The 19979-nt window shown below is 46.8% G+C and overlaps 1 protein-coding gene across 3 annotated transcripts in view; it reads right to left on the reverse strand.

Moving 5' to 3' along the window:
• Window positions 1-924: 924 nt before the first annotated feature.
• FSTL1 (follistatin like 1) overlaps window positions 925-19979 on the reverse strand; it is a 98637-nt gene continuing 79582 nt past the window's right edge. For all 3 annotated transcript variants that reach the window (XM_053934427.1, XM_053934426.1, XM_053934428.1), the window contains 9 exons: window positions 15905-16009; window positions 14510-14639; window positions 13308-13340; window positions 11635-11765; window positions 8542-8660; window positions 7670-7782; window positions 6756-6866; window positions 4400-4497; window positions 925-4120 (listed from right to left, as the gene is read on the reverse strand). In XM_053934427.1, the coding sequence (XP_053790402.1) occupies window positions 4076-4120; window positions 4400-4497; window positions 6756-6866; window positions 7670-7782; window positions 8542-8660; window positions 11635-11765; window positions 13308-13340; window positions 14510-14639; window positions 15905-16009 (885 nt within the window). In that variant the 3' untranslated portion in view covers window positions 925-4075. The remainder of the gene's footprint in view (window positions 4121-4399; window positions 4498-6755; window positions 6867-7669; window positions 7783-8541; window positions 8661-11634; window positions 11766-13307; window positions 13341-14509; window positions 14640-15904; window positions 16010-19979) is intronic.

The following is a 19979-nucleotide window of genomic DNA, read 5'->3' on the forward strand; positions in this document are numbered from 1 at the left end:
CATGGTTCAGGAACTAAGTCTTACTACAGATCAGTCTGCTCCTGTCTTCAGAACTAAAGTTAATAAATACCTTACAAATTCAGTTCAGTCTCTTGATCTACCACTTAAATAGCCTATTTCTCAACCTGAAGCTTAACAGCACTGCAGAATTGTTATTAAGGGTATGTAACTATAGTGCAGTAATTTAATACTCAGATGTACACAACTCCATAAACAGGTCAGAGCTTTTCCCAGGCCTCTACAAGCAGCAGGCAACAGAATTTTTGATTTTCCTTTTTCCCACCTCAAAACCACTTTGCTTTAGTAAATATGCCTGGAGCACAAGGCAAAATATTTGTAGTGCCACCTAGCTAAATTTGTGGCTGCTGCTTCCATTAATTTTTTCTTAAAATCCTGGGAAATTCTCACAGTAGAAATTGCAGTAATAAACAGCCTCACTTTGCAGTTGAGCAGTGAATGCCACAGAAAAGACTGCATGTGCAGCAGCTGGTACATGCTAAAGAGGCCATTTGGTGTGAAAAATAACATGGAAGAGCCAATGTTTGTGAGTTGTTTGGTTTTCTTTTTTAAACAGCTTTGGAAGGAGCACACCAAGTGGAATAAAGCAAGGCAGCTTTCTCTTCTGTCAGACCATAATCTGCACAGAAGCACTCATAGCAGTGGCATTACTGGGGAGATGAATAGTAGAGCACTTCCTCCTGTCATACAACATTGAAGGCTATTTCACCATTCAGTCAAGGCCTTTAGTTATTGTTTTTAATTGCCTATGGGTTCTTTCCACCTGATTCCTCAGCTATAAAACAGAAACAGTCACAACTTACATTTGTCCAACACATTGAGATCCGTGTATGAACGTGCAAAGACAGATGTGGTTTTTTCTTGAAAACAAGTTGTGTTGCTTGTGAAAAATAAACCAAACAAGTGTTATTTTTAAAATTTTGTTTCATTTATTTGGCAGTAATATCCAAACCCCCCTGCTTCAAAAAAATTACAAAATCAAGTAAAATAAGTGCACTAAGGAAACCTACAGAATACTGATAAATTTCACACACGTACAGGAGGGAATATAGAGGGAGGAGTGGGACTTTTTTGTTTGTTGCTTAAATTTGGGTTTTTGGGAAAAAAAAAAAAACAACAAAAAACACCTTCCCTGCCCTTTGTAGTCTGTACAGCAATCATCCCAGAGGGCAATGGCTGAAATTCAGCACTTCCTTCCCCAGCAGCCAGGTCATCCTGCAGAAGCCTGAGGATTGCTCAGTCTGGGCTGCCCTTCCCCTCTGCACAGGGAGCCAAGATCTTTTGGTCCCCTTTAAGAACTGCTGCCCTTAGAACGGGCCTCAGTTTCCACCAGGTCCCTTTGTAGAGGCAGAAGGAGGAAGAGGTTCCACAGGCAGCAGCCCTTGCCAGAGGCACTGTTGCTGCACTCCCAGCCTGCTGCCCTAGGCTACCCTGGGATCTGTTGTATGGCTTCTCGGAGAGCTCCGCTTGCCGGAGATCACAGCTTGTCCCTCTGCCTTCAGTGCAAGAGCAAGCTCTGTAAACCTCAGCTGCCAGCACACGTCTCCAGCTGCCCCAGCAGCCACCCCCCATCTGCACGGCTGCACAGCCACAGCAGGCAGGAGGGGACAGAGAACACATCACAGTGCAGCCTACAGAAGCCCTGAAGCCATGCATTTGCCTCCTCTTCCTGCACGTGCTCTGGTTTTCACAGTTGGAGATATTCCTGACTGAACAAGATGTTATCCCTGTCCAGGGAAAGCCTTTAAGGCAAGCTGTTGTGTTTTCTCTAAGGCACTTTAACAATCCTAGCTGGAAGGAAGTGATCTGGGAGGCACTAACTACCTTTTAGAGCAGGGCTAGAATAAAGCAAAACATTTATTAACAATGTTCCTGTGACTCCAGATCCAGCACATGAAGCCCTTTCGCTCATACTCTTGGGAAGGAGCAAGCCTATGTCTAATGGGTGCTCCTATTTCACCAACTACTTCTTCCAGTGCCACCAGAACACAAACAATGACTCTGTCCCAGTGTAGCATTGTCCACATTACTCTCAGCTCGCATGGACTCATTCTCCTCACCTTCACAGGTGACAGCTACTCAAATCCAGGCCCTCATGAGAAAAAAAACCCAGTCTCCTTCTGTATTTATGATGCCTAGACCTCAATGGCAGGGTACATTATAGTTCTCACTGAAAAAGTGGCACTATGCCGAAGTCAATGGAAGTCCTGTGGCTTCACATCAGGAAACCAGCTTAAAGACCAGACAGCCTTTAACACATCTGGCTCATGGGAAAGAGCACAGGAGGGACCAAGCTTTCTTCTTTTCCTATACTTCTAGGTATGAGCTCATTCCTCCTCTCCAAGGAAAGCACTGTGCAAAAAGGGGAAGGTTGGGACTCAAGTCCTGCTGATCTTCACTCAAACCAGACATGCTTTTGCAGATGCAAGTGGAATTTTGCTTGAGTAAGCAATAGAGACTGCAAGATACACAGCAACAACTGCTGAAGTTGCTCACAAACAGAAAGATGGAAGTCACAGGCAGTCGATCAGGGCACATGCAACTGCTTGGGAAGCACAGCACAGGCATGAAGGGAACCTGGATGTGTGCATGAAGTACATTTGACAATTGCATAAAAAAATCAGCTGGGCTTCAAGCTACAGAGGTGACTATCAACAAAAGAGTATTTCATTTGCATCTAGGACCAATGCTCTGAGAAACGTGTGGGATGAAACCGACCCATGAAAGAATGTGAGAGTGGTCAAAGGTGGTCTGATCAATAACATTGAGAAATGCATCAGTAATGAGGCTTCCAGCCCTGACTCCAAACTCATACCTAGAATCAAAGAATAATGCTGCTGCCTCACCCCAGAGGAAGATGAAAAGCCCAAGATGATGCCAACAGCACAACTAAACAGTTTTCTACATAGTTAAGCTTTTTAAGATACTGTACTAATGGGGTTGCCTGGTCCCTCTGTCTGTAGACTGCTTTGAGGAATTTAGAGGCACGAGCACAGACTTAGAGCACATGGTCAATGCTAGCTAAGAGAGCGAGAGCTAGAGAGCTGCAGTGCAATCTGTGTCTGGTGAAATTAATTACATCCAGCCCTGTCTCTTCTTCCCACGAGGGACACTGCTATCCCCCAGCTGGGAAATACCCTGTAGTGCAAGGCTCACAATTCACCTGTGGTGTTTGTGGTGGCTGAGAGCAGTGCGATACAAACTGTGCATGGGCAATACAGCACTGTCAACAACAAAAACCCACACGCTGGGTTTTCTTGAAAGATCTAGAGCTACAAAACATACAAAAGCTGAATCACTACCATAGGAAATAAAATAATAAAAAAACAAAAAAAAAAAAGGGGGAGTCAGCACGTGGATGTGATAAGAAAAAAATACGATAGCACCTCTAAGGAGGGGGCAGGGAGAGTAAGAGTGAGATGAGGTCAAAAGGAACCATGTTGTGTTGGAGCCCACAATGTACTGGAGGAGCTGCTGGGGACAGTCTGGTGGAAAGCAAGGAGGAATGGGCTGGACTCATGCCAGCAGCATGGCACCATGACTCCCAGGTGTCACACCAGGCTGAGCAGCTTTGAGGAGCTCGAAGCAAAGGGTAAGGTCCTTGGATAGTGATGCCCTGCAGCACACATGTTCAGCCACAAAACTGCCAGGCCTATATTTCTGCAGCCAAGGGTGGTGCTGACAATTGTATTGACTGAAGACCCCCTTTTCTATCCAGCATTGACCTCCAGCCTTTCCCCAGATCCAGAGGAACAAGAAATCCCTGTTAGCTCTTGGAGGGAGCAGCTGTCTGCTCTGGGGAAGGGCCCCAGAGGCTGCTCTAAGTCCCTCCCAGCCTTCCAAGGTCCCAGCAATGAAGCTCCCTGAACAGGTGGGCTCTGCTCCCCTTTCCTGGCCCCATTCTTTGTGTATTACAAAACAAATAACCCATCGCTATACATGTAAATATCTGTGACTGGGCAACTGTAGCAGACACTTGTGCATACTGAGATCAGCACTGGAGGACAGGGTGGCAGGCTGGACCCATCCTCCTGGGCTCCTCCACTGTGGAGGCCCCTTACATCTCCTTGGTGCTCATTCTCTTGGTCTTCTCAGCCGTCTCCTAGAGAGAGAGAGAGCACAGAAGTGAAGCTCTGCACTGACACAGGAATTGGTAGCACTCTGAAGTCTTTGGTCCATCCACAGACAGTGCCAACACTGGCTTGTATCTGAAAGCCCCACCCCTGTATTTGTCCCCACAGGCAAGATATTTACTCTGCTCCTCCTTCTACCTCTTACCCCCTTCTACTTCTTCTAGAAGTCTCCAAGTGACAGAAACAGAAGGAACTCATGTGGCAATGGGAGGCTTAGTGCAAGCAGACCTTTCCAGCTTCATGCTAACCTGATGCTTCTGCAGTTCCTGAATGTATCTGGCCATCTCCTCCTCAGTCAAATCTTGATCAGGTCGGTGTCTCTGAGCAGGCACCTTCTCATTCCTCCCTAGAAGCAGAAATGGAGTTTAGTGCTTCACAAATAGGGGATGCAAATTTCAGATGCTGAACCATGAAGGACAAAGGGAGGCAGGTCAGCCACAGCATCTCTCAAGCTTAGGTAGCCTTTGCTGGAAGATGGTATGGGTTGGCTTCTTAGAAAGAGAACAGGCCTTGTGACTGCCTGGGACTTCACTGTTACACTTGGTGTTCCCCGGGGGTCCGTCTGGCCCCCGGGGCAGCAGCCGCCGTAGGTGTCCCGGATAGCACTGTGCTGATGAGGCACAGCCTGTCTGGGCCCCCCGGCTAGCTCCGAGCCGCTGGCTACTTTAGCGAGCACTTGTGGAGTGATTTCAGCTCTTAGTGATTTCAGCTCTTAGTGATTTCAGCTCTGTGCTTGCAAAGTGCCTCGGCAGACGCAGAGAAGGAGAGAGGTGAAGGCTGTGTGGAGTTCTGCGGAGATGTCTTTATTGGCAGCTTCTGCAAAGGGTTCCAGTGACAGCTCTTCCATCTGAGCTGGGCAATAGTATGGGTTTATATAGGCTGTTGAGGGATCAGGATTTGTCCTATGGCTGAGGTCGAGGAGAATACGACCTATAGCCTTACAGAGAGATAACAGAGGTGTGATGTGCGGAAGAGGGGCAGCTCTGTTCCACTCATCATGACTCTGCATTTCTTATCTTAGGCTAGTGACCGCCATGGAGGCCTTGCAGGGCCTCTGACTGCTACACTTCACAACTTGGGTGTGCAGTCTGTCCCTGTCTCTCCCTCCCATGTGACTGATAATAAAGCCACTTAGAAGAGGCTGCATATTATTCAAAAGAAAAACCTATAATTAGTTCAAACATCTGGGCCTCTTGTAGGGAATAAATGGAAGCTCAGTGCTACCCAAGTACAATAACTGATATCTAATGAAGAGGTAGTTTCGCTCAATGAAGATGTAACTTGCTGATGTGTTTGATCTGATTCTTCAGTTTCTTTATTCCTCTAACAATAGCCTCTAACCCCTCTGCTGCTCTGACATGGGCAGAAAGTCAAGGAATTGTTATCCCATAGCATGCTTCTGTCATGGATGCAGGGAACAAAGTAGGCAGCAAGAACAGGTGTTGCATAGCAACTTTGAAGGTTGTTTCTGGGGAGGCAGCAAAAAGAGCCTCTCATTCTGTTGCTTAATCTATGACACCTACACAGCTCCTCTGGCAGCTTTATTAATACTACAGTTGTTTTTTCTCAGGTGAGTTCCTGCTGCTACAACTAAGTCTGAGCTGAGGTGATCCTGAAGCCTCTGCTGCAGCAGATCAGATAAACATGAAAAGCTCTGTGCACGCTGCTGCCGTTTCCCTCTCTCCTACTCTGCTCAAGCTACTGACTATAGATCTGAACCAGTGTACTCCTGGCAGGTCCCACACAGCTCTGAAACAAAGGTCCTGCAAGGGCCTGGTTTCTAGAGAAGAAGAATATAAAAATGCAGCAAGGTCTGGGTTTCTAGGGAAGAAGGCCAGAAAAATGCAGCACCATGCTGGGAGGATGGATATGGCTCCTTGGGAAGGACCCATACATTTGCCAGCACAAGGAAAAGGTGGCATTCCACTGGCCCTGAAGTATGTGTTAGAAGGCAAAACAGAGAGCTGTTGTTCACAACTGCACCACGACCTCTCACAATTGTACCGTGGCTGTGCAAGTTTAAGGGCCTTCCAAAGGAGGAACAAACAACCCTGCCTTACTATAGCACCACCTCCCTGCATCTCCATTATTCTACAGCTTTTCTGGCAAGAAGCTAAAGCGCTTTCTTGGCATTGGATGAAGGTTCCTATATCCCCTCTTGATCGAGACAGGATCCTAGATCCTGTTTTATAAATTCCATAAACACAGATACAGTGAGGATATGGACACATATACAGGAAAGCTGACTTGCTCACGCCAACATGTATATTAGCAGCCAGTGACCTATTTGGTCTGCACCAGCTGGATGCAGAGTAGCTCTTGTTTGGAAGATGTAGTGCTGAATTTTCAGGACACCAAATCCAAATTACAAACCCCAGCAGCATTGCCCCGAGCCCAGTTACATACTTTCTGACCTCTGGAACAGTAACAGCTTGGGTTTGACTAAGATCAAACAAGTGAGGATTATGCGGAAACCACCCATGGAGAAGCTGAGGAAAAGATGGAGAGCGAAGAACCCTGGATAGCTGGTGCTTTTGGAAAGACAGAGTGAGAATTCCTTTTGCCCAAACCCAAGCACAGTAATTTTCTGGAGAGCATACAGACCCTCGCACGTCATTGCAGTGCACACCCAGTTCCCACAGGCACAGACGCAGCGGTTGCACTCCACCTGGGTCTCTGCTCCATCCTCATAGGTCTCATCTTCCAGGGCACACTCTGAAGAGGCACAAAACAAGGGCAGTGCTTGTGAGAGAGCAAGCAGGCTAAAGACAACATACTTTGGAGATGCCTTGAGAGAGAAGATGAGGTTGAAGACGAAGCCTTCTTTCCCCCAACCACCAGAAGTTTCCTCATTACTAAAATATTCATGCTGAATTTGGTGAATGAAATCAGCCAAAATATAATTTGGGAAAGTCAAACCCTTTTTTTTTCTTCCTCAGAAGAACACATTTCAATTTCTCAATTCCAAATGAAATCTCAGTGTTGGGATTTCTTTGAATTTCCTTATCTCTTACACAAAGAAAAGAACTCCTGAAATGAAAGCTTGGGTTATTCTTATCCCCAGGTGGGGATAAATTGGGGAAATAATTTGGAAGGATAGTGAACTTTGAGATGGTCATCAGGAAGGCTGTCTGTGTGAAAGGGAGAGCATAGCAGGACTTTGGTCTGGTCTGACTTTCCTAAGTTATCCAGCCATGAACTCCTCACATGATTGACCTCTGCACTGTTAAATACATGCCTTGACCTTACAAGCATACCATAACCATTCAACCTACGTCCTTGCTTCTAAAATCCAAACCTTTCTTATCACAAGAGCTGCAGGAGCTCTGGGACAGTAAAGGCAGTACTTTCAACAATGCAGGGACAAAGAGTGCTGTTGGATGAGAGGCAGGCATATATTAAAATTATCTCTGGCCATGGAGTTACAGCACACAATGTATGGCCTGAACCTGATTCTCTTTTCTTTCCTCCCTTCCCAAGACCCCTCTTGTTCCCCAAGATAAGTAAGAAGTTCCTACTTTTCTCTGGTGGGTTGAAGGATGGGCTGAGGCACTTGAGAAATTCATTGAAGCTGAGCTTCCAGTCAGCATTTTCATCTGACAGCTCGATGAGGGCATCTACACAGAGTCCCCTGAAAGAAAACACAGAGGCTTGTTCTGCACAGGGCTGTGCTAGGCCGGTCCCTGATCTACTGTCTTCAGAGTGCAGGTGAGTAAAAACAGTAGTAACTAGGGAGACTCCAAGATGTCTGGCAGAAGTGGCTTCTCTAAGGAAATCTCACAGGATACAGAGAAAAGAAAAACAGTCATAAAATACTCTCTGTCTGGCAACGGGCTGGGCAGAGGGGGGATATTCAGAACAGCAGGAATGGGACACCCACATTTGTTGACATCTACGTGCTGTCACACAGGTAGAGATGCATAACTACAGCAGCCTACAATAAGCACAGCATAACCACAAGCAGCCTTTTTTCACAGAGTGACAGACAAAGAAAGAGGGAAACCTCTCAAACTATAAAGCTGCATATGAACGGTGTTTTCCCATCATCCTTCTTACACTGGATCTAGCTATTAGGCAAAAGGTGAGGGGAGTCCCCAGGAAATCTAATTTATTGGGAAATGGAAAGAAGATGACAAATCTTCTGTTACCCAACTCCCTTCTGGCTGCACAAGTGCTAGATTTAAGGCAAAAGAATTGGAATACATGACTAACATGAAGGGTAGAGATAGGACTGCTCCTCTTGTGATGTTCACACCTATTTAAGTTGGAAGCCACTTCATACAGAGTTAACTCTGTCAGTGCAAGCCCTAACTGATATTTACCACGAGTGAATTTCCATGTTCCATTCTACCACATCTGCCCTGCCTCTGGCATCCCGTCCACTGCCCACCTGAGTAACTTGTTGGTCTCCTGGTCCACGTAGGTGGTGATGTTGATGGCAGTCTCATTCTGCTCCACAAACTTCAGGAATTCCGTGGAGTCCAAGCGAGAATCACCATCATCAAAGCTCTGTAGGGGAAGATAGGAAGATGTGAGAGGGTCTCATTTATCAGTTCAAAGTACCCCTTCCTTCTTCCTTTTCCCTATATACATAGCGTTTTGAAGCTTTAGTTCCATTATCCCTTTTTTCATAAAGAAAGAGGCTCAGAGAAAAGCAGCAACATATCCACATTAGCCTCAGAATGAGAGAGATATGATCCTAGCCTTGTTCTCACAGATAAGCTACACTGCCTCTCATTCACCTCCTGCTGCTTGATTTATGGCTCTAGCCCTATTTCTTCTCTTTGTTTCAGCCAGCTCTTAGCTTTCTTATATACCTCCTGCCTTAAAGCAGACCAGCTGCATTCAAGGAGGTGTCAGCTTTCCAATATGTATAAATCCAGAGCTGTGCCTGGACTCTGACAGTGACAAAAAGGAAAAATCACAGGAAGCAGTTTTCTGCTGATACCAGGGAAAAAATTTAATGCAATAGCACAACACCTCACCATCAAGTTCTTAAGGTCCTGACAAGACTCCTGGCACTGAAGAGCAGTGTTTTTAGCCCCAAAATACTGGCTATACTCCCAAAGAAATAATTGCATTTTGCTTTCCTGTTTGGAGATGTGACACCGCAGTGCTGGGCACTTGGCAGGAACTGCTGTGCCCCCTCAGAGACAGCTGCATTGCTGTGAGTGGAAAATTAATCCTGCACACAGACTGCTGCCACCTAATTTTTGCTGTGTGATTGGGGCAGGTCGCTGTGGCTCCTTGTGCAGTACTCTCAGGAATGCTGGAATAGACACTGCCTGTTGCTACCTCTAAGTGTTTCAGGAGAAACATCTAGGGCTATGGAAATTATTCTGCGTAACTGCTCCACATGTCAACTTCCACTAGACTTTGAAATCTCTTGTCCTGCTTTTTATTGTGAAAATGAATGCAGTTCTCTTAATGACCCAGACTGTGAGTTTTCTTGCCTTTCAAAGTTATGGTCTACATTAAGGCATTCCCACAGAGATTCTCCAAATGGAACAGCTTCCCACTACTGGTCTTGCTCCTCTTGAAATAATGTCCTTCAAGATCATGACCTGCCTGATGAAAAAAGCACATCCCAATGAGCCCCACAAGTCAGGCTTCCAGGAGGGAAATAGCTTAATGCCACATCTACAAAACTCCCCACCAAGGAGAAAGGGGAAAAGTTTCATTTCAACTATGCCTCCAGTGTTTCCTATATGCAGGACAGGAATCAGGCTATTTGCAGGAATGCAGGGCATGAAGAGCCCCACAGCTTACCATGACAAAATTCCTCCAGTGACAGCAGACACTTGTTGCTGACACAAATTTCTGTGTGTTTGAAACCATTTAATTTGCTTTGCCTTGATTTGTCCCAAGTTGTTCCAAACTCTGAATTCTGCTTTAAAAATATTTCAAAGCTTTAAGAATAAGGTAGTTGAAAAGGTGGATTACCACCTGATAAAGAATCACAGAATCATTCAGGTTGGAAAAGACCTCCAAGATCCTCGAGTACAACCTGTAATTGAATACCACCTTATCAACTAAACCACAGCAGCAAGTGCCACATCCAGTTGTTTCTTTAACCCTTCTAGGGATGGTGACTCCACCACCTCCCTTGGCAGCCACTCTTTCCCCAGCCTGTAGTTCTGCCTGGAATTGTTGTGACCCAAATGCAGGATCCGACACTTGCCCTTACTAAACCTCATACTGTTAACCTTGGCCATAGAAATTCTCCCTTTGGTACCAGCAGAGCTATTTCTTTGCCATAAGAACTCTCACCCAGTGGCTGGGATCAGTGTTCCAGAAGAAGTGGGACAGTAAAGAGAACATGAGGCTGCCTGCCTCTGAGCTGCAGCCTCAGGATATCACCAGCATGTTAACAGGCATGGGGACAGCGGGTGTGAATGGCTTGTGCAGTGACAGTGGAACAAGCCTGTGGCTGGCTCATGCATTTCAGCAAAGCCCATGACCTGGGGAGACCCTGCAAAAGTGGCTGGGGACAGCACATTTGCAGGGAGAGTGACTAACACAGGACACTGCCACTTTTGGGCGCTGGCAGGCACTGACAGGAGTGCCCAGGGCAGTGGATTTCCACAGACAGAGCAGCATTAAAGGCTGCAAATGTGAGGATGCCTGTGGAGCGAGGGGACCAGTTCCTCTGTCTCACCAGGGGGTGCCATTGCTATGGCAAATTTGCTTGCAGTGCTAACTCCTGTCAGGCACCATTAATCTCTTGCTGTCAACAGCTCATGATTTAAATGCTCTCCCCTCTTCCCCACCTGCTCCTCCAGCTCCATCCTGAATGCTCTGAAGTCTCTGTCAGGAGCCAGGCATGAGAGGGAGGGACACAGCAGTGCATGTGGCAGGAGCATGGGAGAAGCTTGGGATCTGCTGGTTACAGAAGGGGGTGCAGATGGGCTGAGGGACAGACTGACAGGGAGAAGGGAGGAACAGGATTATTGCAAGGCCCAAGACTCTAGTGTCTCCTTTCATTCTGCAGAGTACTAGGGAACTGCCAGCTCTCAGACACAACTGGGACATACTCCTTGAAGCCCCCAAGTGTCCCTTATACCCATCTCAGCATGGCCTTGGGACTATCTAGACCAAAGGATCAGCAGCCTCTGCCACAGCTTCCTGCATTTCCAGCACTTTCACCTCTTTTCCTCTGGCTTTTTACCCCTGAGATTAGTTCCCTACTCTCCTACAGGCACATGTGTCTTGCCCTCCTCCTTTTCCCCAGGGCAGGTCAGACACCAGGAGTCAGAGATGCTCCACATCTGGCTGTCACAAGCTGTGCCAGTGTCTCAGTCAGTGGCTGCTGCAAGCGGCCCATAACACATCAGGCTGTAGGACTTACCAGATCCCTCTGTTCCCCAGCTCAACAGGCACATCACACACTGGAGCCTCTCAGCTGGGGGGGCACAGCAGCTGTTATGCAGTGACAAGGCAAGAAATGTTGTCTGGGCTTTGAGGCAGATGTTGCTCTACTTGCCTTGAAATATTTGTCCAGGACTTCGCTGTAGTTACTGCCCTTGGAGAACCACCCATCTGGGATTATCTCAGCTTCCAGCCACTGGATGACCCGGCGACGAAGCTCATCCCTGTCTGACTGGTAGCAGACAACTGTAATGGGAGACAGTGCAGTAGAAGGAAAAACAAGAGTGAGAGAAATCAAGCTGGCAGGGAGATCACAGAGAGAGGACTGGAAATAAAAGCCAGCCAGCCCACCCTGATTCCAGCTTGCAGCCCCTCGGCCCTGTCCTTGGAGTTACATCACTGCCAGATCCAAGCAGCTGTGTCATGTGCTGAATAGTGGATGGGCTGTTGGTGACACCATGTGGCATGGCCGGAAAACAACACTCCTGCCAATATTCTTCCTTCCCATTCCTGAAGCTTGTGGAAGAACAACCTGGAGCTGACTCATCTTGGTGTGAAGAGTCCCTGACTGAGGGAGGAAGCCCAATGTCCCTGGGCTTCCCAACACTAGAATTGTCATTCAGCTGTCAACCCTAAAATACCAAAACCTCTATCGTCTGCAAGGGGGAGGACTAGGCTGAGCAAGCCTTTCTCACCCTGTCTCCATGACTTGAATTTTAGGGCCTACTATCTCAGGAAATACTGTTTCTTCAAAGCCCTGATTTGTCCACTCTGACTGGAAACGAGAGGGGGTCAGGTTGGGCTTGTTCACTCACAGTGCTTGCCAGTGCCACAGTTTCTCCAGGGCCATTATCACTTTGTGTGCTAAACTGTGCATCTAGAAACAAAACTGAAAGCCTAGCTGGGAATTATCACACCTGCCCAGTGGTCAGCAAAGCCAGAAAAGGAATCAGTGTGCATTCATGTCACTTACACACACTAAGGATCTTCTGAATCCAGTGACTACTATCACAACCAGATGGAGAGATGAAAAAAATTCAGCTCTGTAGGGATTCTGCATGTTTAATTTTGTATTTCTTTAAAACTGCTTTAGGGTGGTGGCCATGCTCTGGCATGGTCCTTCCTCTTTAGTTTGTATGAGGCTTTGCTCTCATCTGTCCTAGGAAGTTAAAGTTGATGATTATACAGCTTCAGTACTTTGAAATAATGAATAGGAAAAGGCTTTCCTGATGACAAGCCATGGCCCTAAAATCCAGTGTTAAGTACACATGGCAATACATAAGGGGAGAAACCAAGTGCAGGGAATTGAAGAGACTTATAATTTAGGTGATCATAGAATCATTTAGGTTAGAAGAGACCCTTAAGATCATCTTGTTGGCTGATGGTAGAGGCAGTTCAGCTGTACCTCCTGACTCTGCCTCTGCACCCATTGGTTCATCACTTGTAAAGCAAAGTTTCCTTTTAAAAGAGTGCTCCATCCCTCTGTATGGTTGATGAGCACAGTTTGAGTCCCTGAGGGCAAATTTGGTTTCATTGCATCTTGTCTATGCTGAGTCCCTGAGACATCCCAGTACAGTAAAAAGCCCAGGAGATGTATGAGCTCTGAGAGGTTACCCAAGAGCTGGGCAATCACATTTCAGCTGATTTATCAGCTCAGACTCTTCTACAGCCCATGCAGGATATGACTTTTACACAGAGCTGTGCATTCCCCCAGCACACCCTCTGCCCATCTCCCAGAGCATGCAAATTCATCCAGAGGCCTCAGCCAAACAGGAGACAGCTTCTTACCTGGACTTGCAGCTGGATTCTCAGACTTCTTCTCTGTTAATGGAAAGACAGAAGAGGACATTTCTGATGCAGTGTGAAGCAATACAAATCTCTTCCCACCATGGGTAAAAAGCAGAGGAACCTGGGAGTCTTTGGATATATGAGGGCCACATACATGATTGAGGGACTGGAATCCCCTGGACCCTGAAGAGATACTGAGGAACATTTAGTCTGAAGAACTGAAGGCTCAGGGACAATCTTATCAATGTTTATAAAATCTGATGGAAGGAAATGAGGAAGACTGCATCAGACTTTTATCCACGGTATTCAGTGACACGGCAAGAGACAGTGGGCACATATTTAAACACATTAAACTCTGTCTGAACACAAGAAAACCATGCAGCTGTTGTGTGTGTGAGTTAAACAGCCCCATTGATGAGGCAAAATCCTTGCTCCTAAAGTTATTGAGGTCTCTTATGAACATGGATGATAGTATTGGTTTTAGGAGTTTATCCTCAGAGCATGACTTTTCTTCAGCAGTTACACTGAGAGACTTACCTGGCTGAATCCAAAAGCTTAGAGTGAGGCAGCAGGAGCAAAAGGTTGTCCTGCTCTCCTGAGTGCCACACTTCCAGAAGCTTGGAGAGACAATAGCTCCAAGGTTCCCCCACAATCATGGTGTCAGGGTTTTGAGTGCACTAATGGGGGCCTAAATGACCCTGCTGGCCTCACCTAGAGTCTCTGTCCATACTCTCTAACCATGAGCCATGAGGCTCCATTTCATATCTGATGCCTCAACTCCTACTCCTTGCCTATGATTATTATGTTGTAGCCATGCCTGTTTCTAGCTCTGTTGCAACCACTCTCTTCCATAGACTGTTGATCCAGGCCTGACCTGGTGACTGTGCTCCCACCTTGATCTCAGCCCTTCTACAGACTGCATCACTAGGAGCTCATTTGGCTGTTTGATTCTGGTTACCAGAATCACCAGCCCTGACTTCATGACTTGATTTCAGGCCTACTTCATCACTGCCAGCTTGCCTGCTCATCTGCACTCTTGCTTGAACCTGGCTACTGTTCAGAGGCTTGCCTTGTTTACCCCACTCAGCAACTGTGGGACAACATCTTGGCTGGTGAGGCCTCTGCCTTGCCTTGTTATCATGCTTCACTTCCTTCAACTCTTTGTCCCTGAGAGTGTAGCCAGCCCTCCTTGCCAGGGTTACCTTTGCAGTGGCCATCGTAATCCACCTGGATCTTGGAGCCGGTGAGGCAGGCGTCACGGTGCAGCTCACAGTGGTTCAGGTATGTCTTGCCATTGCTCCCACACACAGGCCTCTTGTGAGGTTTGCATTTCTGTGGGAGAGCCAGAGAACACAGTGTTTCACCTGCCTCCTTGGGACAGCTTGGTGAGTCCAACCATCAGCTCAGGAGAAGTCCTTGGCATAGTCCCCTTGGCCCTGTGTTTGGAACAGGCTAACTCACCCATCATTACCCCAGAAAAACCCACATAGGGAAGTCTGTGGGTGTGAGTTCAAAGGCCTCACTTTGTCCCAGTTTCCATCGCCACCAGCATGACAGGAGTCTTTCTGAAAGCAGACCCCTGCAGAGAAATCAGTGTTCAGCATAAATATGGAGCATAATCCTGCAACTGCTGCTCAATGTGCCGTGGCCATGCCTGCCCAGAGGTGCCTCTGTGTCTCTGGTCTCTGCACCTGCACTTGCTTGGCTCCATTGCATCTCTCTGTAGACTCTGCTCCACCCTTCTGCAACGTAATGGCAGAATAAGCCATCAGCCATGAACAAACAACACAGCCTAACAGCAAAGAGAGAGCTCACCAGTGCCACTATTCAGGCTATGAACTTCTTTCTTCTGTCCCTTTTGTTCTGGCCAAGCCAGAGTGACAGACTGTCTTCCTACTAACAGAGCATTTCACTCTCCAGTGCCCAGGCTGGTCATGCCAGAGCTGCAAGCTCTGAGGGAAGGGGGAACAAAGAGCCACATGGCCATTCCCAGGAGCTGGGCAGAAATATTTTGAAAGCATGGGGCAGAGCGCAGCAGGGAGACATTGTGTCCCTACAGCTGGGAAAGACTCTTCTAATCATATCTGACTCCCTGCTGGATAAAGCTATTCATCCTTACAGCACTCTACCACAATTATTTCCATTTTACAAAAGCTGATTTTTAGTAGGGTGCTCGTAACCTCCTCAAACAAGGTGCCAATGAGGGCAGGCTGTCTTGGAGGTCACAGACCATTCCCTAGAGTGCCCTTCAAAGGCAGCTGCACATCCATACCCCACTGGGCTTTCCCAACAAAAGACCTCCAGTCAAGTCTCCTGTGCATGTAAAGGCCCTAGGCAGTCCTGCAAGCAGCACAGCTGCAAGTCCAGACTGTATCTACCCTACAGGACTTTGCCCCCACACAACACTGGAAACAGTCCTGCTGTTTGAAGAGCTACTGTGAATTTGCAGCTGCTTCAAAACAGCCATAGCCTTATTCCTTCACAGGATCCTTCCGGTGACAGAAACCCATCTGGGGGAGGAGGGAAGGGGGGGGAAGGGCGGGGGTGTGATGGTGGTAACACCTGTCCCAGACACAGAACCTGTGCTGCTCCCATACCTCAATGCAGAGGCAGGTTGGCTCTCCCTTCTCTGTCACTGCACACTCACGCCCAGCTCCGCAGAAAACATTGGCACAGATCTTAGATTTGCTCCTTGGCTCTTCCTGCAAGATACAAAGTCAGAGACACAAAATACATCATTACTCAGAGGAGTAACAACACAGTTTAAAAAAAAATAGCACATTTAACTGGTATCAGGACCAAAAGGTACCATGGTGTTAAGCTGGGGGTGACAGAACAAGAGAGACATGACTTCAATAGATGGACAGCTCAGACAATAAGAAGGAGCAGACACAAGAACAAGGGCTACAGTCCCAGGGTTTCCTTCAGGTCATTCCTGGAAAATCACCTGGGAGAAATGAAGCGAACATGGGCAAGAGGAAGTCTAGCAAGAATAATTTGCTCATGTCAAAGACTGCTGTCTTTAAAATTTCTTTTCATGGAGGGTAGGGAGCAGAAATGTCTTTGCATGAAACACTTAGGAAGAAGGTGAACATATCCCTAGAGAAAAGTACAATACAAACAGGCAGAAGAAATTGCCAGATAATGTCCTTGTCACAAAAAAGTCACAAAACTACATGACCCATTTTCTTGCTTTCACTAGTCAAGATTAAACACTTTAAAGGAAGAACACTGTCATGGATGAGATAATTATCCACTAATCCTCCCATAATGAAAATTCCTTCCTGGTTCCTGACAGCTTGCAATTGACTTATGTCCTGCAGCACAGTTTATATGTTTTACAGTTTTCTTTTCTCCTAGCCAAAGTCATCACAAGTATTGTTGTCCACATAACTGTCAAATATTTTGGTTTTTTTTTTTTTCTTGGTGTCCCACAGCATTCCTAAACTGGCAACACCTAGCGTGGAACATTTCCATAGTTTAATCATGGTTTTGATACAACTACCACTTACTTTTATCCATTAATGCCTTTTAAAATAGACTTCTAAAAGAGAAGATAGTTCCAGGGTTCTGACTTTGAAGAGCCTGGCTTAATTCCCTGCTTTGTCATTAATTTCCTTTGTGACTCTCATTTCATCTAACATCTTCCACCTGGATGCTGAGTATCTGGTTTATGCCAGCCAACTGGCTTCTACAACAGTTTTGCATCAGAAAGAAGATTGAGGAACAAAAAATAATCAGTGAGATAATCAATCACATCTGCTGTATTTCTTCCCCCTAATAAAAAAATGTTTTTTCACCTTCTCATCAGAGTATTATTTTTATACTCTGTTCATTTGTAGCATCTTTGTACCTCCATCACATACTTCTGAAAATAGGTGATGAAAAAGGAACAGAATTTGTCAGAAGAGCAAGCAATATTGACAAATGCTGAAGATATTTTTTCCTCCCGTTTCTTCTTTATTCTAGTTTTTTGTTTGTTTTGCTTTTAAACCACAATTTCACAGAGAGGTGCTGTCTTAACTGAATCATGGACAGCTCAGATCTGAGCCAGATCATTTTCTGAATAACCTTGCCCTGGTCTTCAGAATAGTTTGTTTGCTGGCCTACTACACAATTCATCAAACCTGAGAAGATCTTTTTAAAGCACTGCAGGAATCTCTCCAGGTTCACATAGTGACAAATATCTTTCGTATTCTCTGCAGGTGCTCCTATTTTGCTGCTTATTCTGTCAAATACAGTATTTGGACATGCCAGTCTTAGCTGAGAAATATATTCCACGTCCCAGGCTTGTTCTCCCCATGAACGTTACTCTCCTTCTGCCTTTCCTCCTTTCACATATTGTTTCTGAGCTACAAGTGACACACTATGCCTTCTACTGCATCCACCTCTCTCTAGTCACCTTCCAGTGGAGGGCTGGGGTAAATGAACCAGGCACTTCTGAGGTGGGATGGAACAACAGGAGTACTTCACTGCACAAAGGAACCTCATGCAACTCAGGGCAGGGAAGGAAGAATAGCTCATTTTGCAAAATGCACAAAGGAAAACCCAAATTGTCCAAGGCTGGAGTCTGACTTTGGGCACTCACACACCAAAAATGCAATGTAGGTACCAAAGTGTTGATCCATTTTAGGGGTTTTGAACATCTTCTCAATCCCTTCAAGCAGTCAAAGACAGAAAAAAAACCAGCTGGGCACAGCTTTGAATGGGCCAGTGAGGTCTGTAACGCAGGTGCCTGGCAACGGATGGCAGTACTCTGCCTCTCCCATGGACAGGCATGCCCACCAATGCCAAGCCTGGCTTTTGATTCCTGTCTGGGACTTAAGGCACTGCTACAATGCAGCCTGCCTCAACAAGCAATCCACAGTGCCCAAGCTCAGATAGCAGGACTCCTCTCCCCACGGGAGCTCACTTGGAAACCCAGTCTCCAATGTGGCCATCCACAGCTCCCTCCCTGGTAGTGCTAAAGCCCAGGAAACATCTCACAGCTTTTCCATTAGAACCTGGGCTGGGGATGCTGGCAGGGTGACATCACCAGAACAGCTTCTGAAGACACCCTGCCTCCTACCAGGCTAGAAGGCCACATTATTCTGATTTTTCTTATTAATCAAAGCAATACAATTTTCTGGTTGCTTCTTCTTATTGCCTTAAGTTGCCCTAGGCTGGCAGGGGGTTGAGGCTTATTGCCACATTCCAGCATGGCTTTCTCCACCTCAGGATTCAGCCAGAGGAAGAAAGGAAGCAAGCTGCTCTGCCTGCCTGCCCTCTCACTCTGGCACAGGGTTTCTCAAACCCAGCTGTCGCATACCAGAGGGTGGGAGCTCTTTCTAGCAGCTCCTGTCTGCCTTCCCACCAAATGTGGGAGTCTCCTGTGCACAACTGAGAGTGTAACCAGGACAGAGGTGGATGACTGTATGAGTATAGTAGGGGTCTGCAAATGAGGCTTTATAATATCCCCATTCTCTGGTGATCTCCCGGAAGCTACCAGCCAAACTGGTTTCTTGTGACAGATACTCTGATCTTACCTTGGACCTTGTCATGTTTGCTTTTTATAAAGCTTCACCTGCTGGAGTCATGTGAGTGAGGATGGCAGCTGCCACTTTAATATTAAATAACCCATCCTTGCACCTGCCTTGTAAAAGCTTGAAAACATAAACTGCAAATTTTTAAAATTTTAAATTTTAAAAAAAGACTCCACAGTGTTTCAACATTATCGCCCTTAAATTAATTAATATCAAGATTTGGGGGCTGGAATCACAGCTTTTACACTGCTTTGTCTCTGAGAGCTGCCATTGCCTTTTCTGTCATCCTGTGCTTGGGAAGTGTCACCCGTTCCAGTCCACAGCACGCTCAGGCAGGCGGAAGGGAAAGGGCAGACAGTTGTTATTAGTTGCTGCATGGTGACATTTTCACTGCAAGCCTTTGCAAGGCAGTTCTTCTCTTCTGCCTTGAGTGAGGTGCCCAAGCTCTCTCTCTGGGCAATGCTTTTACGTACTCCTCTGCTGCCCAGAGAGCAAATTGGAAGGTGTAAAAGCAGCGAGGATGAAGCCAGGGCAGGAGTGCCTGTGCCTTTGGAACATCTGCCATAGCACAGGGGCACTCTGACTCCTCACCCTGCAGTGGCATGACCTTCCCAGACATCTTCACTGGCAAAGACCGTGGAGAAAGCTGTTCCCAACAGCTCAAGGGCCAGAAGCTCAGGGCAACTGGGCAGCATCATGTATGCATAGCCCAGCTTGTCTATTGAATGGGGATGGGAATGCACAATGCTTTTGGAGGGCTGGGAAGTTTAACCCCATGGATGAAGGCTCTTTGCATGTTATCAGGCAAACACTAAGCAGAAGACCTGAGCTGACAGTGCAGAGTTACATACAATGCCTCTGCCTCAGCTGTTGCCTCCTGAGGAGCAAGGAGGAAAAAGACATTTCCAAGGCACTGCAGGCAAGAAAGCCAGAGGCAATGCCAGTGGTGAAGGATCACCATGGCAACCAGCAATGCAGGGCCTCTAGGTGGAGAGCTAAAATTAGGAAATTAGGCAGTGGAAAGGGCTGTTTCTCATCTCTGGCAGCATCTGGTGCTGAGAAGTTGGACCCCCAACACAGAGTAAGCACAGACATCCGGAGCATTTCCGAGTCCCTGCCTGCGCCAGGATGTCCAGGACCAAGTGTGACT

Source organism: Vidua chalybeata, chromosome 2 (genome assembly GCF_026979565.1).
Source record: "Vidua chalybeata isolate OUT-0048 chromosome 2, bVidCha1 merged haplotype, whole genome shotgun sequence".
In the NCBI taxonomy this organism is placed as follows: domain Eukaryota; kingdom Metazoa; phylum Chordata; class Aves; order Passeriformes; family Viduidae; genus Vidua; species Vidua chalybeata.